This window comes from Lates calcarifer, linkage group LG15 (assembly GCF_001640805.2).
Source record: "Lates calcarifer isolate ASB-BC8 linkage group LG15, TLL_Latcal_v3, whole genome shotgun sequence".
Lineage (NCBI taxonomy): Eukaryota > Metazoa > Chordata > Actinopteri > Centropomidae > Lates > Lates calcarifer.
Genome location: NC_066847.1, coordinates 11,494,865 through 11,520,658, shown reverse-complemented (window position 1 = coordinate 11,520,658; position 25,794 = coordinate 11,494,865). Strand labels below are relative to the sequence as shown.

The window sequence follows — 25,794 nt, the reverse complement described above, 5'->3', positions numbered from 1 at the left end:
TGCTCTGTGTTGTGAGTTCGCCTCGAGCTGTTCTGACCCCTAGTGGCCAAGAGACATTAAAACAGGGAAACATAGAAGGGAAAAAGAACATATGCACATAAAATTGCAAAATTTCCGGGGGTGTCTGAGACATAATGCTGTGTAATTCATTTGAACTGATACGCACATTCATTTGTAACATTTTGTATTGCAGAATTTGATACTTCCTGGCTGATGTCACATTTGGTAAATGGTTATGGTGTTCTAAATTGCACAGGCCCGTATCTGACACAGAGAGATTTTATAAAAGTCAAGAACTGGATTAATTTAAAGGTCAAGGTCCTTCATTCTTGTGGTTGTGCTTGGGCTATATCTATTGACAAGGGAATCATCATAATCAATACCAGAGAATATACTCTTGGGACTAGAGTTATACTGAATGATGACAGATATCAACTCCAGTAGTTACGGGGCCTTCTGGAAAAATTATGCGGTTTCTTAAAAAAGTATAGCTAGAGAAAGTGGTGTTCCCTCTCCACAGACAGGACCGTTTCATCAAGATCCGAACATATTATTTGTCAGCTTTCACCCAAAAGGCAAATTAATTTGACCTCTTTAGCAAACAATGACACACAAAATCTACGCTCAATATACTGAAAACCATGTTTTCAGAAAACATTGTCAAGAATACAACATAATGTGTCATTACTGCCAAACGTTACTTAGCACATAGTCATCGATTTTAAAACTGAATAGACAAAGCAGAGTGGATCAGACAGGATCCACCACTGGCAGGACTTTACTCTTCCCATAGTGCTGTATCAGCACTGTGTCAGCAAAATATCTGTGGATATATTTGCTGTAAATTCACTTAACAGAAAATAAAGCTGCTGAAATTTGATACCTGTTATTGTTTCATGCTGTTGAAAAAGTTAAAGCTGAGTATATTTAAGTGTATTGTTAGTGATTTATCAAGAACTTTTAAAGTAGTCTGCATGTTTTGCATTGTTGTGTCTCATGTAATTGATGGTGTATGTTATTCAGAGAGGTTTTGGTGTTGTGCTTGCAAATGTAATGTGTGGTGCAAATGTGGTGTAATGTCAAAAAAAAGGTTGTGATAAAATGTGCTACAGTTGGCTGCAGTTGAAGCAATTTTCATGTGTCACCACTTGGTGCTGCTCTGTTTCAACTAATGTATTTTTCAAGCCTGCCTGAGCAGCCTCGTGGTGTTCTTGTTAAATATTGTCACAGCTGGTCGAAATTGGCGGGTTTTCCTTTTCATAGCTAATTGCAAAGATCAGCCAAAGCCAATTTATGACTCATGCTGATCAACTGATGTCACATTCATATTATGCCAAATTTCTCCTTTCACTTTGTAGTAATGTTGTTGAATGTCTTTTTCTGTGTCCTGTAAATCAGGTCTCCCAGTCCAGACTCATCATGTGGTGATGGATTTCAGCCAGGACTGGGACAGTCAGAGTGCAATGGGTTTGGAGAGTAAACTCGTAAGTGGCCAGCACACTCTTGAAATGGTAAGAACTTCATTAGCTCTGATTTATGAATCCAGTGGGGGGAAAAAGATGATGATTACTGGATAATTGACCTCGGTCTCTCCACCATTGCTCTTACAGTTACTGCCTAATTGACATTGGTCTACATCAGTGTCCTTGCCTTTATTGGCTTCCTCCTCTTCTTCTTTTTTCTTCTTTTTTCTCTGATGTATCTGTTCTCCATCTAAGAGAAGTTAGTTGTTTCAGTTCTCATTTCTCTTCATCGCAACCACAGAGGGTGTAGTGAGAAGCACACAAAGAGAGGTGTGCACTTTTTACGGTTTCAGTGACCCACATTCTCATTTTTTGGCAAGTGGCTGTTACTGTAGTTCGACTGGGTGTATAGTCGTGCTGACTGGCAGCCTTATGTAAAGTCAGATGTGCTAGCTCACATGCAACCAAACCTCGCTGTACACAACCACAGATTCCTGCACTGAGGTGGAACCGGTGTGAGAGCCAAAACACACACACATACACACACATACAGTCTGTTTCACACCAGTGGGAGCTATGCAGGAGCCCATTAACGTCAGGCATAAAATCTAAGCACGCTGCTGTAACAGTGGTCCAGTGCAGACTAGATAACTTTTACAACTTTTGCAAAAACAGCCGCTGCGCAGTAGAGTGAATATTAAATACAGGTGGACAGCATACATACATACATACAGACAGCAAGAGCCATCTAAATATTTCCCTGTAACCTTTAAAAGTGTAGATTAATTAGGCTTACGTGTTTCAGACTAGCTCTCTGGTGCAAATTTGATGATCGCTTCTGACAGTGCAAATAATTTAAGATGGACTCATGCATTTAGACAATGTTCTTAACTGTGTGCAAGCTCTATCAGATGGCTGCAGAGATTGGATGTTGACATCTAATCCTCAGCATTCTTACTTTTCCTTTCAAGGCACAGTGCACATTTCAAGATGAGCAGAAGGAATGTCCGCTGGGCGTTCTACATTAGTTGGCATGTCCATGGGATATTTTGCCTGCTGGATGACCAGTAAATCAACATCAGACACAGAGTTTGGCTGTGTAGATGGATAGATGGAGGGCAGCAGGAGACCATAGCACTCGTGTGTTACATATTACCAGTGCAGTACAGTAACTGTGATTTGTGGATGAGATAGACGGTAGTGACAATGTAGTGTTAGTAGACGAGCCTGTTTTCCACCTGTCACCAGGTACTCCTGAGATGTGGGTCCTGTTTGGTTTAGCAGAAGCCGTGCCAACATTGTATACCAGTGGTTACCATGACAATTTTCTGTCAACACCTCAGCCTTCTAAATCTATTCCCATGAAAAGTGCACTGCATTGATATTTGTTGAGAAAGCAAACACTGTTTTTCCTCTCTCGCACATTCACCAGCTTGTGGGTAGCAGCACACATCTGTTTCAGTGTATGTGTGTTTGAGTGCGAGTTTGTGGGCCTGTGCAGCAGCCAGTAGTTTTTGGGGTTTTTTTTGTTTTTTTTACAAGGTGCGCTTCCTCCACCCCTGTTTCCGAAATCACAGTCCTCTGCAACCAATCAAACGACACCACCACAGCACACCTCGGCCAGCGCCACGCTGCATCCAGCTATGACATGCTGGTCTCTGGTATGCTTTGGCTCGGCTGCCGTCTGGAGCTGGTCAAAAGAGGAAAGAGATGGAAAGGGTGAGGGAGGGAGAGCAGGAAAGAGGAAAAGAGAGAGACAGAGAGGGTGATAAGCTGAACCTCATGTATTTGGTAATCAGATGCAGGCTCTTTAAAAGTAACACTGACCTAACTCCAGCTATTACTTTTCCTTTTAAGTTTTCTTAATCTTTTACCTCTTTAGACCTTCTCTTTGAGTCCCCCCGAGACTCCCAGGGATCACTTGAAGCTTAATAGATTGAAAGCGTTCATCTCCAGATCGCTGTGTGTAAAGAATCATTGATCCATAACAAAAGCACAGCAGCTGTGGAGGATACATTTATCTAATCCTGGGTGAAATGGACATATACTTGCATGTGAGTGCACATGAGTGCGCGTGTTCCCTTGTGCATTGGTGTGTGTGTGTGTTTTTATAGTGATCCTATAAAAAAAAGGAATGAGTCATGGAGTTATGACAGTTGATCACCCTGTAATGCCTGATGATCCTCCTGGGCGCCTCCCTTCACACCCCCTCTATCTTGCTTCTCTACATATCTCAGTATGGTGTCCATACTGTGTAGGACCAAAGACCACCTACATCTATGTTATATTTTAGACAAAAGTGTGCCTCTGCCTTTATGGCAACAGTTTGTGTTTATTGTTTACTGTGTGTTTTTATGTATTGTAAATAGTTTTGGGGTGATGGTTATTTTTGTCTGCTTTTATCTGCTAATTTTAGGTGGATCTGTTCTTTGTCTTTGCTGAAAAAGACTCTAAAGGTCTAAATGTTGAATCTTAAAGTTTTTGGGGGCTTGCAATGTAATCAGTTTGTGGACCACCTTTCCTTGCCCTTGATATGCTGCCATTGTCCTTCACTTATACACAACTGGGTTTGGAAGTGCACTCTAGCCACCTTTCTTTGCTTTGCAATATTTAGGTATCTACACACTTTTGGCTACAGCATCTCCCATCCTCCCAGTCTCCCCCTGTCGATCCAGAGGTCAGCGTTTGAGTCTGTAATCACATTTATTATTACATTCTTCATCTCTACAAAGCCTTCATTCAGCCTTCCTCTGGTATACCAAAAGACCATTGTCCCACAGTTATTGAAGGAGGAGGGTGATGATGCTCATGCCAGACCAGTGATATCAGTTTGGGGATTCGCCCCACTGAGCTGACAGTGGATCTATAGATGTCTTAGTATAAATAAACCTTTGATGTATTTGTGAGTAAGAAAATGAATCATCTTTTATAAAATTAGACGAGGAAGTTAAAACGAAGCTTTCGTCCTTACCTCACCCCTCGTTTACTCTCTGACTCAGCCTCTCCACGTCTCTCTCCGTTGCTCTCCTCTTTGATTTTATTTCCCTTAATGGAAGGATTCTCTGCCCAGACATTAAAGAGAAGAGGTTTTGAAAGTTGTTGGTTTGAGTGTCCTGTGTGGCTCAATGTGCTAAAGTGCCAAACATATACTCTCGATTTCCAGACTCTTTCCCATGGCCTTTACACACATGCCTTCCCCACTCTCTCACATCTTTCCTGTGTCTCATTAACTGCATCTTAACAGAGAAAGAGGGGAATTTTAAGATCATGCATAAACACTAATTTCTGTACGTGAGAAGAAGGCCAGCACGATTTTGGTGACTTCTTTTCTACTTTCTCCTGTAAACATTCAAACTGTGACGATGGTAGAGCAGCAGTGTGTGTGTGTGCGTGCGTGCGCGTGTGTGTGTGTGTGTGTGTGTTATTCCCCTCGTGTGTACTATTCTTGACCAGTGTTTTACAAGAGGCCTCAAAGGTTCCTGGGTGGTCTAATTGCATTTGCCACAGGAGATTGGTGCACTCTTACCGCTGTAAAGTACGTGTGAGTGTTGTGGGTATCAGTTTGTGCAGGCTCACAGGTGTGTGTGAGTGTAAATCAATATCCTGAACAGAGACAGTACAGTATGTGAGGGTGTTTAATGACGTTCACCTGTCATCACCCTGTCACATGCATGCTCTCTATGAATATGTGCGTGCATGTGCAACAAAAGACTATCACGAAGATATGGCGGTGGTGGTGGTGGTGGTGGTGGGGGTTGCCTCTTTTTACCCATCATGCTCTCTCACTTTGCCACCTGCGGGGCATTTTTAACTAACAAGCCCTCCCACTTCTTTACCATCTATCCCAGAATGCACTTAACCCACATGGCAATAATTGCTTCAACCAGATCATAAATCACCCATCTTTCCTTTTTGTGACATATGCTCAAGTATGCAGACAAGTATACACACTCCAGTCCTCCCTGCACATAAGTCATCTATCTAACTGCACCGTGACTCAGCCGTGGCCCCGGGGCTCCTAAACTAATCTGCTCTCACACAAGTGCAGGGTTTCTATTCAGATATCTGCTGATTGCCTATGGTTACCTTGTTAGATGTGTTAAAGGATATCAGATTTCCACTTAATCCTGATGGATGAAGAGCATTAGTTATGTGTGGGTGTATTCATTCGTCATACAGGTGTTTTTTATTTTGTTGGTATGCACAATTTGTGTTCGCTCTTTTCTACACTATATCCCCATTTAGTTCTGGAGGCATGTTGGGCCTGATGTTGCCAAACTATTCACACATCTTCTGTTCCTTGTTACGTTCTCTGCAAAGCCAGCAACCTGCAGGGATAACAATGCTGTCAGGATGTCAGCAGCAGAGACGGTGCGCTCACTTTGTTCCTGTTTTCTCAGACCTTCTTGCGGTGCTATACATTTGAGCAGTTTTAACAGATTTTTGGTGCTCCTAGCAGTTTGCCTGCTCACCTTTTGGATGAGCCTCAACAGTGTTTTATGAGCTGGGTGTACAGTGTGAGTGTTTGATGGTATGTGTGAAGAGTTCCCAGAATGTGTGTTTTTAGTTTGGTATGTGAATGTGTGTGTGTACATGTGAGTGTTTTTTTTTTCTTCCTCTTCTTTTTACGGGGGTCCAGTTCGGGCCCAGGCGTTTTGAAGGGGGCCAGACAGCTGCCTTTTACTGCCCCAGGGGGTAATAAACAGAGAGGGAGGGGTAGTTATTTACCCCCTTTATTGGGGAAGGAGGCAGAGGAGGAGACTTTATTGGGGTCACACTGTAACTACACACAGCTGCAGGGCAAGTAGAGAAATAAAGATGAGATAGTCTTTTGAAAAAAAGAGAGCAGTTTTAGCATCACTAAATTCCTCTCTCAGGAATCCATCCCTGTCTAGTTTTTACTTGTTGTATGACTGCATGTACACGTGTGTATGTGAGTGTACGTGTGTGTGCGTGTGCGTGAAGCCTGGGTCATCCATCTTTCTCCCCAACCCCTTTTTCCATTTCCAGGTTCCTTAACAGCCCCACTCCTTGTTAAGCACATCTGCTGTCAATCAGCTGTACCCTGTAATCCAATTGGCATTTCCTGCTGTTGGGGACACGCCCACTGATCCTCAATCTCTGACCATTTGGTGATAGGTCAGGTAGTTCCCTGTCCAGCCCAGAAAGGTCCCAAGATGACCTCTGTTTGTCTCATCACCCTCCTTGGTTACCATAACAACAGATGCTCCCTGAATGAGGATGTTTAAAGGAATATGTTGCTTTTTGCTTATTCTGATTCGTGCCGAGAACTCAGTGAAGACACTCTTGTATCTGCTTATTGTGCAGACAAGAAAGTATCAACCTTCTCCTCTAACTCTCGACAAGAAAGCGAATAAACATGTTTCCCAAAATGCAAAACTATTCCTTTGAGTCAGGCAGACTTTAAAGACTTACCAGAAAAAAATATGAACCAAATTTAACAAACTGGCAAATGAAATGGAAATAAAACAGAGCAGAGACTAATAGTGGCATTCCTGCAGCTGGCTCTCTGTGTGTCGCTTCACATGCCAGGGAAAATTGCAGGATGGGCTGATCCACATGAAATGTGTGATAGAAGTGAGAAGCAGAAAGAGACAAAATTTGAAATGGAAACTTTTTTAGTGTTGAGGCAGAGGGAGAGAGGAATAATGAGGGCATGTGGCACAGAGAGAGAGAGAGAGTGAAGGAAAGAAGGGATGGGAAGACAGAAAAACTGAGAGGGAGACTGGTAGGGAGGGGACAGACAAGTTATTCTAGTTGCAGACAGCTGACAGAAAGCCTAAAATAAGATGGAGCCGTCTAATGTGCACATATTCTGCAGCTACACTCACAAACCATAAAACATATGCACTGTTAAATGCTTTTATGCTCCTAACGGTTTTCAGTACAGGAGAGCCAAGAGTCGACATCAAGCTGAGTTAACATCGTGCTTTATTGTTTTTCCCATAGAAAGTGTTGTTTCCTATGATCACATTTCATATAAAAGAGACAAAAGTAAAAACCTTAGCAGTACTGTATCAGAGTCTAGTGTAGTAATAAATATAAAATGTCGTTGTGAGATAGAAAAGGTTAAAGATGTGGGACTTGGGCTACAGGAACAGAGGGGAGGGACACATCAAAACTGACCTGAAACTGGAAGAGCTCATAGATTGGTTTACACATCTACAAATATAGTCTCACACCTCTTCTGCTGCCACACACACATACACACACACACACTCTCAGACCCACATAATGCCAAATACATGAGCTTTCACTAAGCGAATCAAACATACAACGCAACACACATTTTCATGTTTAAAACCCAGCTGGTCACGTTTCGATGGAGCTGGAAAGAGACGGATAACTCAGAAGCTAAGACTATCATGTAGATATGTGACATACTAGATACAGTTACTACATTTACTATGTAGTGAAGCTAGCACAAATACTGGAATAAATCTAAAGGCTGCTATCTCCCAGCACTGCCTTGACAAATGGGAGTAGTTACGCAAGTGGTGATGCAGGAGAGGAGACGGGGGCTGGAAGGACGAAAAAGTGGGAAGTGCTCTTGTTCATTGTTGTCGTTCATAGACTCGGGTGCAAATCACATCATCAGCTCTCATGGTCTGAAAAGAAAGACAGGAGAAAGTGGATATTTAATGTGGATTTTTGCAAGCACTATGGCAAAAGTACCCAGCACAGTTATCTGCAACTCAACATGAATTCATACTCTAACCTGAGCCAGCAGTTAAGACCAACATAGTCTTTCTGTGCCAAACTGTTATAACAAACATTATTTATGGAAAGTTGTTGAAGTAAACATGCTCTGCTCGGCAACTCTTTGCAGACACGCTTACTCTACTGCTGTTGTCTAAAAAAACGGCTGTGAGCACGTCAGGAGTCCTAGATGTGAACTTACTGCCAACTTTCCAGCCGTCATTGCCCCGTAAATACTTCTTCTATTGACAGTTTGCACAGATCCAAAACAATTTACTCCAGAGAGGATTTTGGACGATGCGTGTGTCATCTCTGGTTGGGCTGGTTTGATTTAGGTCAAACAGGTTATATGAAATACTTGTTTAAATCTAAAGTTGCCAACTGGGTGGAGTTTCTGATTAAAAACAGCTCGGGTGGGTGTTTGTGGGCAGGCACATTATCATCAGGAGTGTTTTGGTAGTTGTCAGCAGCAGAACAAAAGTCTGCAGACAAGCAAAAATTATGTAAAAAACCTATTTTGTGTTCCCTTATCAACATTCATGGTAAACATCACTAACATAATTGTTGGTTATCCCCTGTTCTGCTTTGATTTGACATTTGCTTTCTTGACTTCAAGCTGATGTCTGTACATGCTTTTTGTAATCTCAACAGACGCTCTTTCATCTTCTGCCAAGAGAATAATTAGATTGCTGTTATAGTGTTCTAAGGACAATTATATAATTATAAATCTAAAGGCAACACTCTAGACTACAGCCTGCAAATTACAGTGTAATTTTGTTTTACAAATGGGGCACCAATAAAATACTTACTGTTAGCTACCAGTACAAAAAATGTCAGTACAAGGGGGAAAGTTATTATTATAAATTTTGCATGTAAGAGTAGCATTGAAAAATACACAGCAAATATTTTTAATTACCAGGTGCCTTTTGAATGTGAGATACAAGACATAGTAATGTCTGGGTGTCAGCTTATGTAATGTCAGCACTATATAACCGTTAAACCGTTTCTAGTTGAGCAGGTGGTGGTGACGGTTGTTTACCAAGAGTTTCAGGCATCACTGCATTTACAATACAAGCGAAAACACCCACTGTGCAGTGTTACCTCTTGAGCGCTACAGTGAGATGCTATTGAAAAATGATGAGACGGGCCAGTTGGGCCAGGGCTAGCTGGTTAGCATGACAACTTTAGCAGATACAAAAAAAGTGGTAGAGCTAGAAGCTAAATATTTGTGTTGCTTTCCACCACTGGAGGCAGCTCTTGCCGAGTAAAGGAATCAGATTTGATGCTAAACTTGCAACATTTCTTCTAAACTGGCAAGTAAACAGCTGTTAATGCTGATGTTGGTTATGTAAGCGATAACAAAACGTACAAATTGCTCCTTTAAAGTCAAAGTCAAATTGATTAGCAACTCTAGTCTGACTCAAGCCCAAATCATGTGACTTGAGTCCAAGACTCCACTGTAATTGTGGTGTGTAATCTGCAGCGAGGTGTTTCTCCATCTAAACTCTGATAGTTTGTGTGCCTTACCAGGATCAGCTTGCCGTCATTGGTGATCTCTCGGGTCCAGGATGTCTTAGGCCCCTCTCCTTTCTGCAGAGTTTGCTCACAGCTGATCTTACTGTCTGTTTCCCAACGTGGAAAACTCTGAGGATGGAAACAGAGAGAAGTAGAAAACACATTACAGATAAATATATATATATATATATATGTGTGTATGTGTGTGTGTGTTAATAGATGAATGGATGCACAGATGACGACTATGCCATTCAGAAAGAAGGGGAGATTATGAGGGAGTGGCTAAAGGGGAGAGAAAACAAGTAAGGTGGAGCAGGGCCATTACTGAGAAGTGATAACTTGTGATGCGTTCATCGTTAGTCCAGCGGAGGGCTGGCTGGTCGCATGTGTTTGCTTTGGAGACGGCCAAACAGAGGCCATCTATGGGAAAACGGGGAGAGCAACGAGGAGAATTAGGGAGGGACGGAGGGCAGGAAAGGGCAAGAGGGGGGAATGGAGGGAAGACGGGAAGTTGAAAGGGGTCGTAAAGAGTGTGAGGGAGCGCGGTGTAGCATGATAGGCCTTCAGAGACCAAGGGAGGGGTAAAGATATGCTATCAGTCCAAATATGATGAAAAGCCAAATTAAACAGATTGATGTAATCTGGACAGCTCCCTCCCTGTACACCCTTTACTGCTGTGTGTGCATTTGATTAAGTGTGTGTGTGTATATTCAGACAAAGTACGACTGAGAGAACATTTAGCAATAAGGTTTGTGTCCACATGTTGTGTACCGTGCAGGGACGTCCGTCCACCGTGGACTCATTGAACTCCTGCCCCACAGTGAAGGTGATGTGGGTGGTGCGGACTGTGGTTGAGGTTCTAATAGACAAAGTCTCTCCATCCTGTGTGATCTCCACCTGCGGCTTGGAGGCCGCTGCCACCGCAATCTTACGCAGCATCACGTTCACATCTAAAAATTAAGGAGATAATAATAACATGAGAAAGATTATGCGATACATGGCATTTATATAGAGGATGGCACACACAAGGACACAGGTAAACACTATCACAATGTGCTGAAGCTATATACCCATGCAAGCAGTGCACACCTACATCTTTTTTGCGTCATACAGTATTGGTTTATTGGATAGAGCCTCAAGGAGGAAGGCACACTAAACCTGTTCTTACCAAATTATGCAAAGCCACAGCCCTTGTGTGTGTGTGTGTGTGTGTGTGTGTGTGTGTGTGTGTGTGTGTGTGTGTTGCTGCTTGTTCACAGTATTCTCCTGCACACTCAGGGTAAAAGGAGCAGTCTTGCATTGCACAGCTCTGTCCAATAATGATTACAGAGGAAACAGTGAGGTCATACGACAAAGCATGCCCAGCACATCTGCATTCCCCCCAGGCTTAATCATCTTTGGATGTGCACCCACACACACACACACTCACTCACTCTCATACACAGACTAATATGGTAATTTGTACTGCAAAACACAGAGAGAAACCACACACACAGTGTACATACAGCAGCCTGACTAGAGACAGAGATAAACACACACTCACCATTTGTAGTATATTGATCCCATGTGTGTCTGTGTCATAAAGTACAGCACTCCCATCTTTATAAGCTCTTAGTTCTGATACTGCAGTAGTACCAGACCAATGTGATGTACTATATAAGGGGAAAGCCTTGTCAGATACTGTATATCTGAAAAAGTGAAGGGGGAGAAACTGATGACACAGCATGGGAAAAGAGAGGAACAAGGAGAAGACTGGTGTAGAAGGAGGGAGGGGAGGAGGGAGCAGGGGGGAGTCAGACAGACGAGGGGCAGCGGTCTGTGTGTGGTGTGTGAAGATCTCGGTCCAAGTGTGAGGGGAAGTGTGTGTACGTCATCCAGTGTGTGTCTGCCGTCGAGTTGGATTTCGCACTTCTCACCTCTCACACATTCCCACCTGTCACCAAGGGTAAATATATACACACTCAGAGATGCACGGTCATTCAGCATGCATTAGGACGTCCAGGCCACTCACTGAGAGCACTGCAAGTACTGCACACACAGCATGGTGTGTATGTCTGTGCATTGTCACTATCTAATGTGAATCATATGCAAATTGCATTCTGTTAAGTGTAAGTGATCATCAGTATGGAGTCAGGGATGGGAAGTATGTTTGCTCAAGTACTGTTCGAAAGTGCAGTATTGAGGTACTTGTACTTAAATTAAATGAAATACTGTACATTTTATTCAACCACACCTAACTGCAGTAGTTACTAATTACTACACTTTGCAGATAAAAATCACCTCCAAAACATATAATCTGCTTATAAAATGTGATGCATTTAATTAAACTGCCCAACTGTATATAAAGTAATTAAATTCTCGTCATTAACATCCACAACATTAATATGTTGCTTGCATAAATTGCCTAAATTTGGGCCATTCTGCATAATGAGTACTGTTACTTTTTAGCACTTGCATACATTTTGCTGACAGCAATTAAATACCTTTACTGAAATAAAGGTTTTAAAGCAAGGACTTAACTTATAATGGAGTATTTATATTGCAACTTTTATCTAAGTAAAACTATATTACCTATTCCACAAATGCATGCAATGCATGGTAATAATTGATTAATCATTTAAGTCGAGCAAGACTGTCAAACATTTCCAGTTGATAAAGATCTTTTTCTGTTTTTACTGCTGTAAATGACATAAAAGTGTCGGAAACTAGCAGTTTTAAAGATGCCTCCTTTAACTCTGGGAAATTGTGATGGGCAATTTGTGCCAATGTTTCGATTAATCAAAAATTAATTGACAGCTTGGTCGATAATGGAAATTAGAGTTGGTTGCAGCTGGCTACCAGTTAACCCACTGTTGAGTGAGTCTCCAAAAAAATTTATATCAAATTTTAGTTGATTAAGCCTTGACATACACTATTTTCATGTAATTTTATCAAGTTTAACCTTGAGGTGATTGAAACTGATTTTGAGTTTAACAACAAAAATGCCTTACAGCTACAGAGACCTTCCCTGAAAATGTAACTGTACTTGAGGAAAATGTCCCTCCTAAATGTTTAGATTATTTCAGGAAACAAACCTGCAGTCACTGACCTCAGTCTGTTGGCTTGGACACAGGAGTAAAGTGCCGGCCATTTGGGAGTCACAGAGGGGCCTGAAGCTTCTCAAGTAACTGCCAGTTGTTAGAAGTTAGAAATCACCTGAACAGATTTTTGCAGACCTGTGACCAAAATGACCTGGCCACATGAGGATGCACACACTCAGATAGACAGACGGTCAGGGTCAGGGTCAGAGGTCAAAGAGCAGAGGGCAGAGGAAGCATTTGGGACACGGGGAGACGAGGGAAGAGGGGAGGAGAGCAGGAGTGAGGAAAGGAAGAGAGGATGGAGGGGAGGAGGAGGGTGGGTGCTGACAGGCTGTGTCCAGCTGCGCTCTGCTCCCCGACACTCCCCACAGTGAGACCAGGGGCCATTCCTCTCTGTCAGCCATGCCAATGCAGAGGGACATTATAGGAACACATGCTGTGATACATGTCTGTGGCTGTCCCAGTGTGTGTGTGTATGAGAGAGAGAGAGAGAAAGAAAGAGAAAGAGAAAGAGAGGGAGAGGAAGAGGAAGAGAAAGAGAGAGAGAGGGAGAGTATTGAGAGTATTGGCTAAGGTGCAACGGTGTCATTCCTCTTGAAGTTAATCCTCCTTGAATATGTGTCTTGCACCTTTGCACACACTTGATACACACACACACACACACACCATATACCAATATATCAAAAACATGCACAAGCGCGCACAAACGTCCATATCCATCTCATCATATCCCCTCCCTCCCTCCGCCTCCCCTCCTCTCCTCCTCCTCTCCCTCTCACGCACAGGCAGAGGGAGGTGGAGAAAAATAGACAGAGACACATTAAACTCTAATTGCTGCGTCTGTCAAACAGGAGAATTGGAATTCACGCTCTGGTTCAGTGGTAATGTGTCTATATTCAGAACAGTTGTGCCATTTGACAGATATTTCATTAACCTCCATGCACAGTAGACAGTAAGTATGTGTGTGCCTGTGCGTGTGTAAGAGAGAGAGAGAGAGAAAGAGAAAGAGAGATGATGATGATATGAATTCCAGGTGTGCACTGGCAAGTCATCCAGTGGGAATTGGCTATTAACGACAGACGGCTCTGACGCGCGCACACACACACACACACACACACACACACTGACGCCTGCCCAGACTATGGAGTCGTAGCAGTGATGGGCGCCAGACGCAGACCAAACAGTGTGAATCTCAGCAGCAGGTGTTCGTTATAGTCCTGACTGTCACTTCATATAATGATGCGACTGTCCTGCACTGTATCGTGTCATAACGGTCCTCCTCAACACACACACACACTGAGGCTGTGACATAGACAGATGTGCCGCCGTTTGTCTCTATTGTGTTAGCAGAGGAGGCCAAAGGGGGGAGAGGAGAGAAAGAGGGGTGAGGCTGGCTAGGGGCCAAGCACCGAGTTTTTGGGTTGTACAGAATGACAAAGACCCCCTCCCCACCCATGCGGTACAGGGGGTGATCCTCGCTGGTGCGCGGACACAGAAGAAGATTTGACCTACAATGTGCTGAGACAGCTACAGTTTGAGCTGACACATCTGATCTGTGTCAGCACGCACAGAAATAAAAGCTTCATAAGAAACCGCTCTTGCGCAAAAGAAATGAGTCAAGCTGCTGCAATAGGCCACGGAGAGGTTTATATATATATATATATATATATATATATATATATATATATATATATATATATATATATATATATAAACCATTATTCCCATCACTTACTCAACGCTTTCAAGAGTTCCTCGAAGTTTTCAGAGCTCTTCATCTCCCAGGTGCCGGCGAAATCAGGGATTTTGCGCTCCATGTTAGGCTGCAAGTAGTTTGTGGATTAATGTAGGTGAACTGTCAGGTCCAAGTCCGGTCCGTGCGCTGCTGCTCGTGCGCGTCTGTGCGTCAAAAATAAAAACCTCACTTGTCGGGTCTCAATCTAGTCTGGGTGCGTGGGCGCGTCGGATGGGCTTGACTCTGCCTGTCCAGTTACCCGGGATGAGTGGGTGACTGTCACAGCTCTTTTCTCATCTACGTGCCGGTGCACGTTATAAGCGGCTGCGCTCCAAATGAATGGCACGGAAAGCAAAGATACTTGTGTATGGGATGCACACGCCCCCTTCCACACGGACACGCCCCGGAGGCTAGCAGATTACAGGCGAGGACCTTAACCTGACCACGCCCCTGCGGGTAACATGTGCCCCTGCGGAGCTGCTCCTCTCATCCGAGCGCGTACCTTGAATCTGATTGAGCTGTGCGCTTTGGAGAAGCCTCTGCACGGTTGATATAATCTATAATATCTGGGTGTGTGATGTGCTTTGCCGTTGTGATACAGCCGTTAATGGTTTGGTTGAGTGAGTTACTTCAGTAGTAGTGAGGGTTATTAGTGCAAAACGGGGAGGATGTAGCCAGGCCAGTCTGTTGACAGAACATGTCGTCTTGGCAGGGCGGTGCGAGGGAAGAACCAGTCAGCTGCCAGACTGGCAGGCTGAATGGATGGCAGAGCGGTTGTGTGTGTATGTATGTGTGTGTGTGTGTGTGTGTGTGTGTGTGTGTGTAAAAGAAAGAGAGAGAGAGAGAGGCAGAGAGGCAGAGAGGCCAAGTTCACCCCCAGCCTCCTGTGCGCCACGGCGCTGTGTCATAAAAATAAAAGCGGTGGTAATGGGATACGGCTTCTGGCCTCAACCGGTGGGCTATCCATTTAACGGGGGCCTGCGTCGGGGGGGGGGGGGGGGGCGGACACACCGCGAAAGCCAGGACGGGGTTGGACAGAAAGAAGGAGATTAAAATAAGAGGTGGGATTGGCGCGCAGGTCGGCGCGGTGTCTCCTCAGAGCTTTTGGCCTCCCGCTGTTCGGACGGAAGAGAAGGGAGCGAGGAGGAGGAGAGGAGGAGACTGCGGGGGCATTTGGAACAGCGCGTCAGACAGGCCAGGGTCAGGGGCCCGCGGGGTCGGAGGTAGTCCTATAAAGAACACACACACACACACACACACACAAGCACACCCACTGTATGTATGCGCGCACGCACGCGCTGATGATGGATGGCAACGGGACAAAGCCGACGTTAACTATTGACTCTTGATGGATGATCCCATCCGCTACACTGCACGGCGAATTAGCGCGAGGTAACCCGGGCGATTTGGAGGAGGAGGGAGTGGGATGTGGGGGTGGGCACAGTAGAAGGTCCCTCAGCAAACCATATAGGCTGCACGTTCACACACTAATACACCGGCTCAGTGTCAGAGATATAACAAAGACACACTGACGAACAAAGGTGAATAGCAGCCTCAGATTGATATATGGTAACGTGATATGCGCTTTTACGCACAGACCTGTATCCAAATCCAAGCGACTCGCATCGACTGGCGGGTCTGTTTGATGTGAACAAAGCTTGCTCGCATTGTTTCCGTCACACACACACACACACACACACACACACACACACACAGTCACACAGTCACACACTCCTCTCTTTGGCCACACACCATGCCACAATCACAGCATGTCCTCACAAGTTCCTCCTGGTCCGAACAGCAGAGGTGAGCCATATCAGAGCTGTAATTTCCACTCTAATCTCCCATCATCTCTCTTTTTTTTCCTGTCATTCACTTCTCGCACCTGTCTTGCATTTGTTAACCCTTTAAGGCTTTGCTCTGACAACACTGAAACAAAACAGTCTTGTCACATTAAAGTAGAAAAGTATAATTTACAGGCCAGGTGGGTCCAGATTTAATGCAGCATGTATGTTAAAGCAGCAGCATTAGTCTGACTTACTGCTGCTGTGGTCTGTCCAACACGGCCTGTTCAAAAAAAAAAAAAGATATTGATCATGCCCCCAGTTTGAAAGTGACTGATGCAAACACAAAGGTCACAATAGAGAGCTGTCTAGCGTCGGGAGAATTCATCTTCAGCCTCGCCGCAGGCCTTTAGCATATTACCATGACATAACAAGAAATGCATCAAAGGCTGCTGAATCAAACAGGCAGCCGAGCAGCACAGAGCAGCGACAGCCTCACCCATCTTGTGTGCGTGCTGTTCAGAGAGGGAGCGCTTGATAAAGAGCTCTGAAATGTGTGTGATGCTGTATGTCAGCACGTGATGACAAAGCACCGCTCGGCATTCAGAGCCGCTCAACCGTGCTCTGCTCCTCTCAGCCTTTCTCTCTTCGCTCATTCCCCCTTTCTCCCTTCTGCTTCTCCTTTACCTCACGCAACCCCCCCCCCCGTTCTCTCCCTTTTCTTCTTCCTCCTCCTCCTCCTCCTCCTGTCAAGCTTTTGTTCTTTTGTGCTGCTCTGACACATTCCTCAAACACGCTGAAGAAGAGAGGGAGAAGGGGAAAACAGAAGGGGAGAGGATGGAAAGGAGAAGAAAGAAAAAAAGAGGGAGACGTTAGGGAGAAAGTTAGAGACTAGAGTGCCGGTCATTTTTTTATCTCATTGTTGTGGCAAAAAAGGTAAGGGAGAGTGAGTCAGCAAAGAGAGACAGAGACCGAGAGGGCCAGGAGATCAAAGGCAAACAGATAGTGACAGAGACGGAGAGGTTGAGAAACAGTGAAAGAATGAAGGCAACAGATATGTAAAGAGAGACTCCTCTGTCTTTGGGAGGCAAGTATTAGTTTGCTTCTCTACTGCCAACTTTATTTCACTCATCTTCATTTCCTTATGTTCCCTTCCAACTATTTTCCACACGTATAGTGTTCACCTCTTTTGTTTTGTTATCTTCTTCTTTCTGTGTTCTCTCTCATACCATGATCCTTGTTGGTATCTGATATCACCAGCTGCCAACTCAAAGATTCACAGACTGTAGCACCTATAAGCGAAAGCAAAGTGTATCATGACTTGTTTACAATAATGATGGACTCTTACCAGCCAGAGCTCATGGCAAACACACTCAGCATTATGAGAAACAATAAGAGGAATAAAGAGCAATAACAATACAGAAGAAGAAAAATTAAGACAATATAATACAATATTTTACAGTGCTGAACCCATTAGTTGAATAATTGTTTGAAAATCGCAGACTATTTGAGTAATTGTGTTGTTGCCAACCTCTCCAAACTCAGGATTTGCAGCTTTTCTTTGTTTTATATCATGGAAAACTGAAAATATTTCAGTTTTGGACTGCAGTTTATCAGCAGTTAAGGAAATCAATAGTTACAGCCCTAACATTTGGAAACCTATGTATTTTATTTCTTTTCCTTCATGTCTTTCTACTGTAATTTAATCAGACAACTACAAATTCATCCTTTAGAGAAAATAATGAAGAAAATCTGAACTTGACTTATCAGTGAGTAAAACTTAGATCGATTCTTTCACTAAACAACAAAAAACATGAATGTTGAATAAAATAAACATATAAACATGGTGTTAGTTTGCTTATATTTATCATATCTGATTTACCGGCTAGCTGCTCTTTAAACTTCAGTACCATTGATCAAATATATTGAGCCCAGTAATATGATCCAAACTGACTTGACTGGATGTAGTCCGTAGGCTCAGGTGCAGTAGTGTGGCTTCAGTAGTCCTGCTGTAGTGAGCAGGATTCTAGAAATGATCTGTGCATGTGATGGAGGAATGCACAGTGCAGGGGAGAAATTCAACTGAATTTGCATTAAATGTGGTTGTTTTAACCAAGATTATGCTGCAAGATGTTTTTTTTCAACTACATTTGAGTTCCCCTGTTATAGGCTGACCTCTAACATTGCAGATTTCCTGTCTATTGTCATTAATTTCCATATATTCCTGTTAATTCCCATGTAAAGTTTCCAACTTTGAAAATTCCCAGAATTTTGCAAACCTAGTAGCTGCAGAGAGACCATAACTTGCTGTATTTCTCTCTCTGTTTCTCTTTGGGTATGTGTAGCCTCTGCCTTATTCAAATCAGGCTGAGCCTTGTACCAACACTTTCACTGAGGTGAAATGTGCCATATCTCCACGCTCACTTCCTCTTGTGCTTTGTGTTTCCTCCACTCATTCAAATGACACAGATTTGAACCATGTCTGTGGAACATCCAGACTGTCTACAGTCTGTTTATTATCCCAAAGACCTGTATGCACCATATTACACTCAATGCAGCCTGCGCAGTATGTTTAGTACAGTGGTACAATTGTGTCCTATTACAAATGTGACCCTTATCACATGCATGTTGCAATCCCAATTTTTGAAAAGGAGCAGCGCATATTGCACAAGTTGGAGCTTGTGTGTGTGAATGTGTGTGCGTGTGCAATCAGCCTGTAGTAAAGTCACACTTCAGTGGCATTCTCCACTTTATCATCTTGATGACCTCCAGTAAAAACCGCTCACCCCAGTAACCCCAGTAATCCCAGATGTGAACTTGACCCTGGCCTTCCCCATCGCCAAGTCCTGGAAGTCATTATCAGTGGCCTTTACCCTCAGAGGAAACCACAGGACAAAAGCACAAATGCATGCAGACAAAAGTGCCACAGATTGCTGTATCTTTCTCTTATGATTTAGCTCTGCTTCAGTGAAATGGTCAAGGTCTCCCCAAGGGGTCGTTAGATGAATGTGACGGGTTGAGAGAAGATTAACTGTACAGGAAAGAAGAAAAATCACTTCTGTGACACAAAGCAGTTTCCTTTTCTCTAATCTTTGCACTTTGCTTGTGAATTACTGGACAGCTCTACCTCTGCAGGCCTCTAAAAATTACAGTGTGAAATGCAAAAAACACTCACAGCTCATAGACATATACAACATGTGACACATATACAGCGTGTGCCACAGTCACAAAAGGATGTTTTAGTTTAAGAGGTCACAAGCCAAAAGGTTTGGGAACCGCTGTTCTGTGTGACGTGCACAGCAAACTGCCACTGTGGCTCACACATTCACAGCCAAAAAGTGTGTGCGGGGCTACCGGCTGCTGATATGCTGACCAACCAAACCATGTGGGTTTGATTAGAGCAGAGGACATGGCAGCGTTTTTAACAACGTACGTGGAAATGAGAGGCAGAGCATGCGGTAGACCCAGCGAGCAGACAGGGAAAAGATAAGAAAAGAGGAACTGAGAGAGAGAATAGAGGCTGGGAGTCAATTGTCACAGAGTGTGCATGTGTAGGAGTGTGTTTGTGTGTGTGACTGTGTATGTTGTATGCCAAAATCCTGAAAAAACTGGGGGCAAAAGTTCCTTGTTTTCCAGGGCAAGATAAGGCCAGCCTTGAGCTGATGCTGTAAATATAGGACGCCCCTGCTTTGTCTGTGTGTGTTCGCAGGCTCCGCCAGACATTTGTTAGTCATTTATTGTTTTCCATGGATGAAGTCGTATCTTACCGGAATCAAACAGAAAGCTTCAGACAAAAAAAGAAAAATTACTTAAAAAGCTGTCCCCACGCTCACTACGTCGAGTTACCCAGGAAATATAAGCATGAGCATATCAGATTGCACAGTGTGGGTGTGAGTGTGTCTATGACTCAGGCTGAGTCTTCTCCTGTACATAAGACTAAACCTCTAGATGCCTGGGCAGTTGCACCCAGACGCTTGTATTACTCACACTCTATTCCTTTTGTCCTTCAGCCCCCCTCCTCCAACAACTCCTAAAATCTCCCTCCCTCCCCCTCAAGTCTTTGTGGTTCTAATTATTGCGCTCATTTGTTATGAGTTGGTCTGGACAGAGGGAGAGCTGAGAGAGGTTAGATTAGGAAGGAGAAGTGCTGGAGATATTGTGTGTTCTGAATCAGATCAGACAAAAAAAGTTTAACCTTTTGAAGTTATCTTAAATTTGGTCTTGTTTGTGTCCCATCTCTTCCAAACATCTCTTCTGTTTTTGCAATTTGTCCACAGCCACCTACAGTTTAACGAGCCCGTGGGCTCCTCTCAGGCGCTACGTGACAACAGCACTGTAAAACAGCATTGTATGGCCTGAATGATGCTAAATTGCTTTACACTCAACAGGAAGAGGACAGAGGACAACAGATGGAGAGAATTTAGAAGAAAAGAGACGTCAGAGATGCAAAGAAAGGAAGTAAACTAGATGGAGAAGTTCATGAGGAAGGTTTGTGCAAGGTTTTCGTGAGTCAAAGTGATTGGGAGAAGATGGGCAGCGATGGGAGAAAGCTGAGAAGAAAAGCAAGTGCTGGTTCCCATACTTTCCCTGCTTTTCACTTTATTTTATGTCCATGTGTTTTGTTTTAAAAAAACCAAAAAAACAAAAAACAGTTCAATCAAAGTGCAGCTCTGGTTTTATCGTTTCACCCCTCCTTCTTCTTGCATCCTACTGCTCTGCCCCCTCCACCCTCACACCGCCTCTCACTCTGCACTCATTCTTTTATTCTCCTGTAGCCTTTCCTCCTCGCCCCGAGTCAACGATTGTTGTTCACTTTGGCTTTTTCCTCAGTTGTGATTCTGTGTGTGTGTGTGTGTGTGTGTGTGTGTGTCAGACAGTGAGCCTCTCTGTATGACTTTGTGCATGTGTGAATGTGTTGATGCTTATGTGCCCGTATGAGTACATTTGTACACATGTGACTGTGTGTGTTACTGTGTGTGTGTGTGTGTGTGTGTGTGTGTGAGAGAGAGAGAGAGAGAGAGAGAGAGAGAGAGACCCTATGATGTCATGGATTAGGTATGGCCATGGTTAAACTTCAGTAGGGGTCAACTTCTGGTCACTGTAACAGTACGTGACCAGTGTTGGTCCCTAATGTCTCCTTTACCTGATGAAATTACCTGATGAAATGGTGAGATATTTATGTGTTATTGTGTTTTTTTATTGTCTTGAATGGCACTCAGCAGACTTATCATTCCCTGTGCCTCTGGGCAGAAACAGAAAAATAACATTAAGCTTAAGTGCGTCCTATGATTTCTTCATGATCTCATGACTTTGCCAAAGGCTTGTGAGAAAATGAAAGGATAAGAAAATAAATTAGAAAGCCAAGTTACAGACTAAAAGATGCTTGTGTTCCCCTGTCTCTGCAACAGAATCACGGGGCAGAAAATTACAGAAGCTAACTACAGAGAGAAGATGTCAAATGATGGCAAAATGGAAAGTTGTGGATGTTTTCAGGGATCATCTGTAATCACTACTATCAGCTCAGACACTTGCAGTCAATACCTGGAGCTTCAGAAAAGTCAGGCAAGTTCAACACCTCATAAAAAATGTTTTCAAACAAAAGGTGATCAGATTTTTGGCAAAACTCCATATGTTCTGCGGGAAAATTTTCAAAGGTAATCATACGTAAATAATCTAATATTTGCAGATGAAAAAAGGTTGTTGGACAAGTAGAATATCTTATTAAAGATCAGATTGCTCAGTCTTAAGTCCTGTGGTTCCTGTGATGGGAAGAAGTGACTCTCCTGCCATCTAGTGGTGACAGACAGGTGACGTTATGTCTCCTGACTCAGACCTGGAATTTTCTGGCTCCACGTGTGGGAGATGTCTGGGCATGTGCAGCTATGCTGACCTATTGTAAGTGATCAAACTATTGTTGTTAATGTTTATTTCTGTTTAGTGCACACAGGTTTGTGCGACTGCACACACACAGACCCACTCAAATCCCCTCAGGGACAGGTGCAGTCAGAAGACATGCAAGTTTGTCCAGAAAACTGTTGGAAAACTGTGTGAGTGAATATATTTATGTTTGTGTGTTTCTGTCTCCGTGAGAACCAGTTTTTACCGTGGGATCTACAGAGTGATGACAGAGTGCTGTAATCCATGTAGGCCTCCAGGTGTTCCAGGGTTTGGTTTTGAAATTAGGTTCGGTCAAGATTACTGTTTGATAAAAAAGGTTTGATAAAAAAGGTTAAAGGTCAGGGTTGGGTTAGAGACCAGTGAAAATTTGTTTGTGCACATCATTTACTGAAATGATAAAAGCCTTAAAGTATCACCTAATCTTGGAGCAGCATCTTGTTGAGGGACCCGAACTTTAAAGGGGCTATTCGTTTTCTCTGCCTCTGAATGTGGGTTTGCACTGGGAGCGGGTGGTGGTGATGGTAACTTGTCAAGAGTTTCCAAGAGTCTAAAATTATAGAAGAATGACTCTTTTTCTTTGTCCTGTTTCAGTTGACAAACAACAAATGCGTGCATTACTGCCATCGTCTGTATGTGGACAGTCTCAACATGTTTGGCTGAAACAGTCTGATGATCTAATATTCAGTGTGCCTTTTGGGTTTCACCCCTCCTCAATGAGCTACTGCTAGAGTACAAAGCAAAGTGAATTGGTTTAGAATACAGTAAATTTTTGCAGTTGCAACTTTGTGTTACATTTATAGATCCAAGCAAATACTTTTTATATCATATTTATATTGGTTTTGCTTTGGAACCAGAGAAGTTTTTCAGAGCATCCAGTTTAATGCAGCTTGATCTGTGACCTCTTTTTCTGCAGCTTCTGGTTTATGTGGCGTTACCAGTGCAAATATTACACATGTTGAAGTACGATACACCCTGATGTGGTGTTCCTTGTGGTGTTTGATTAATTACTCATGTTCATGTGAATCATTGCCTACCAGCACTATTTATGGTTTTGTTCTGCAAACTTGAGTGAACCTTGAGTATATATTTGAACACCCAGTTCCAATAAGATATGAGTTATCATAGACATAGACGGCATAGACATTTATGATCCAGAGATAAAGCCAACATTTATACTCTAATCTGTGAATATTGTGAGTCTGCAAATTTAGTTGTACATTGATTATTGTTTTCTTGATTGTTTTTTCTTGATGTCTTTATAGACCAGCACTGTGTTGATCTGTTACAGTTTTTAAATGTACACTTCATTCTTTATGGTCAGAGTGGAGTCACTACACTGATCTGTATCACACTTGCCGAACTAAAAAGAAACCAGGGACTGTAGATGAATTCCATGTCTTAAATCAGTTTATGAAATTATACCATAAATGTATTAAACACAATCCCTTTTGTATGGCAGTTTCATCATGCCCTTTTACAAAATAAAAATATTCACCATACAGTACATGATTGCATCAGCACCATTAATGCCTAAACAGTGGCTTTAAATGAAATACCATTAGAGCACCAAACCTGTAATTGTCTCTTAAAGACAGATGCACAACTACTAAAAGCAAACTGACAGATACACAGGAACAAGCATATAATAGATGGAATTATAAAAGTTCTAGAAATACATTTTTTAAAATCGAAAGTTGTCTACAAAATTGTGGGTGATACTTTGGTGATGTGACTATGATTTAACACAGTTTTGAAAAACTTCATTTTAAAATGTTTTCTCAGATGTAGTTGAGAGAAGAAGAGCAGATGTAAAAAAAATCATTTGTTGTATCTGGTTCCTCAACTTAAAAAAGTTAATAGCCATAAATAATAATAAGTATAAGAATAAACAACAACCAGAACCACGTCATTTTAAAGCTGCTAGCACTGTCCTTAGTCGTTCGAGTTGATGGGTCCTGGCAGCCTCTGGCGTTGTTACTAGGCTTTTCATCTGTAGGATTTCCCTCGAAATGGACAGGAAGGCACTGATTGTCCAGCACTTCACAGGCCAGGATCAGATGTTTCTTTTCATCTCGGACGCTCCTGATCCCGCAGGTTCCCGGTTCACTCCTCACTGTGACAAAAGTGAAAGGCTTATCACTGATGCACAGGTTCTCCTTGAACACCTTCCCCCCTCTGTCCGTGCACACGGCCTTCACCCTTTCCAGCTCATCTGGGTGAAGGAAAGACTGTGTCGGTCTGTCACAGCCCCCGTTATTCTTGATGTACTTCTCCCATTCATTCTGGTTGAGAGAATTAGGAGTTCCAGAACGGATGTGGCGTTTGACGAAGGTAGAGAAGCCGTTGTTCCATTTGGAAGGCTGGCAGGGAGCGTTGTTTCTGGCAAATGTCTGATTCCCCAGCAGAAGACAGATGGCAAGACTGAGAAAAACCCTGAGAGAAGCCATTACCCAGCAGACCTAGAGTGGAACAAAGTCTATAAAGTCATAACAGTATCAACAAAAACTACATTTTACAGCCTTTTACTGCTGTCATGGCTAGTCATATCTTACTTATTGTGTTTTACCATGATGTATTAATAAAGTTAAACAGTTGGTGTAAAGAAAAAAGAAAAAAAGCTGAGTGTAAAAAAGCTGAGATTGACAAAGACACAGCTGCCTGTCTGTTGGTTTTTTAAAACATAAAAAGGTGTCATTACCTTATTTTAGCAGAAGTTGAGGCATCTGTCAGCTGCAAGTGACCTAAAAGCTCCAGTTGAGATCTTTCTTCTGTCCTTCAGTTGCAGTTCCGCGTTTCACTTCTTCCTGGGAGGGTGTGGCCTACACTGTGTGGACAGCAGCATCACATAACTCTGTCCACATGGTTGTGCTTTAGAGCAGCAATCATGGTGAGAGGTGTTCCAGTTACTGCTATAAATACAGAGTAAAGTTCCAGTCTGCTATATTTAGATGTGCAGTGTCTGTGTGCTGCACTTTGAGATGTCATTTGTATGTCTTTCTCAAATGGTATCTTATGATCGATATTTAATATAACTTTTAATTTACATTTGTCTAGAATATGACTTTTTACTACTCTTTACCATTACAACATGACTATTTCAAGATTTTATATTCTTTTAGACAGATAAATATATTAAATCTATCTTATTTTTAAGCGAGATAATAGTAAAGTAAATTGTAAAGCACTAAAATTATAAACAGTAAATAAGGTGTGGGTATTAATGAACTACTCCTTATATCTGATTGGAGATGATCTATATCTTGACTAAATGAATCTGATTTGATTTTTGATTTGATTTGATTTGATGCTGTCACTGTCAATGATTTATTATACCCACAGGCTGGGAACGTACAATTTGTATTTATGTTGATTTAATAAGTCCAACTGCTACAGATGTAATGTATGTGTAAAAAATGTGTGACTCACAGTTTAACAGGCACACATACTGCACACACTGTTCATGTGTGAAACCATAAATACTGAAGATTGTTTTATTTAGTTAAATCTGATTATATATGGGAAATACATACAATTATACTCATTATTCAAAATGTAGGTGTTGTGGCAGCAGAAATCTCAAAGATGACTATTTCAAAACC

At 42.7% G+C, this 25,794-nt stretch overlaps 2 protein-coding genes and 1 long non-coding RNA gene across 4 annotated transcripts in view; 1 reads left to right on the top strand and 2 right to left on the bottom strand.

Moving 5' to 3' along the window:
• The window catches only part of LOC127143333 (uncharacterized), a 31,794-nt gene that overhangs the window by 483 nt on the left and 5,517 nt on the right, over window positions 1-25,794 (top strand). Inside the window, exons 2-4 of one of the 2 annotated variants that reach the window (XR_007814655.1) lie at window positions 1,399-1,511; window positions 20,686-20,785; window positions 21,706-23,908. This is a non-coding gene — a long non-coding RNA (uncharacterized LOC127143333). Of the gene's footprint in view, window positions 1-1,398; window positions 1,512-20,685; window positions 20,786-21,705; window positions 23,909-25,794 lie in introns of those variants that run through there. The other variant, XR_007814656.1, reaches the window with a different exon arrangement.
• crabp2a (cellular retinoic acid binding protein 2, a) lies at window positions 7,399-14,869 on the bottom strand. The gene is made up of 4 exons (XM_018680448.2): window positions 14,514-14,869; window positions 10,470-10,648; window positions 9,711-9,827; window positions 7,399-8,092 (listed from the first exon to the last, which is right to left on the bottom strand). The coding sequence occupies exons 1-4, from the start codon at window positions 14,593-14,595 to the stop codon at window positions 8,039-8,041; spliced, it is 432 nt and encodes a 143-aa protein (XP_018535964.1). The 5' UTR covers window positions 14,596-14,869; the 3' UTR covers window positions 7,399-8,038.
• On the bottom strand, window positions 23,585-25,049 carry LOC127143332 (uncharacterized). The gene is made up of 2 exons (XM_051076190.1): window positions 24,894-25,049; window positions 23,585-24,654 (listed from the first exon to the last, which is right to left on the bottom strand). Exon 2 carries the CDS (start codon window positions 24,640-24,642, stop codon window positions 24,049-24,051), a length of 594 nt encoding a protein of 197 aa, XP_050932147.1. The 5' UTR covers window positions 24,643-24,654; window positions 24,894-25,049; the 3' UTR covers window positions 23,585-24,048.

Coding starts and splice junctions, on each gene's coding strand:
- crabp2a (XM_018680448.2), bottom strand. CDS start 14,595: ATGGAGCGCAAAATCCCTGATTTCGCCGGCACCTGGGAGATGAAGAGC. Junction 10,649..14,513: donor GGAACTCTTGAAAGCGTTGA/GTAAGTGATGGG, acceptor CTTAATTTTTAG/ATGTGAACGTGATGCTGCGT. Junction 9,828..10,469: donor TGGACGGACGTCCCTGCACG/GTACACAACATG, acceptor TTCCATCCTCAG/AGTTTTCCACGTTGGGAAAC.
- LOC127143332 (XM_051076190.1), bottom strand. CDS start 24,642: ATGGCTTCTCTCAGGGTTTTTCTCAGTCTTGCCATCTGTCTTCTGCTG.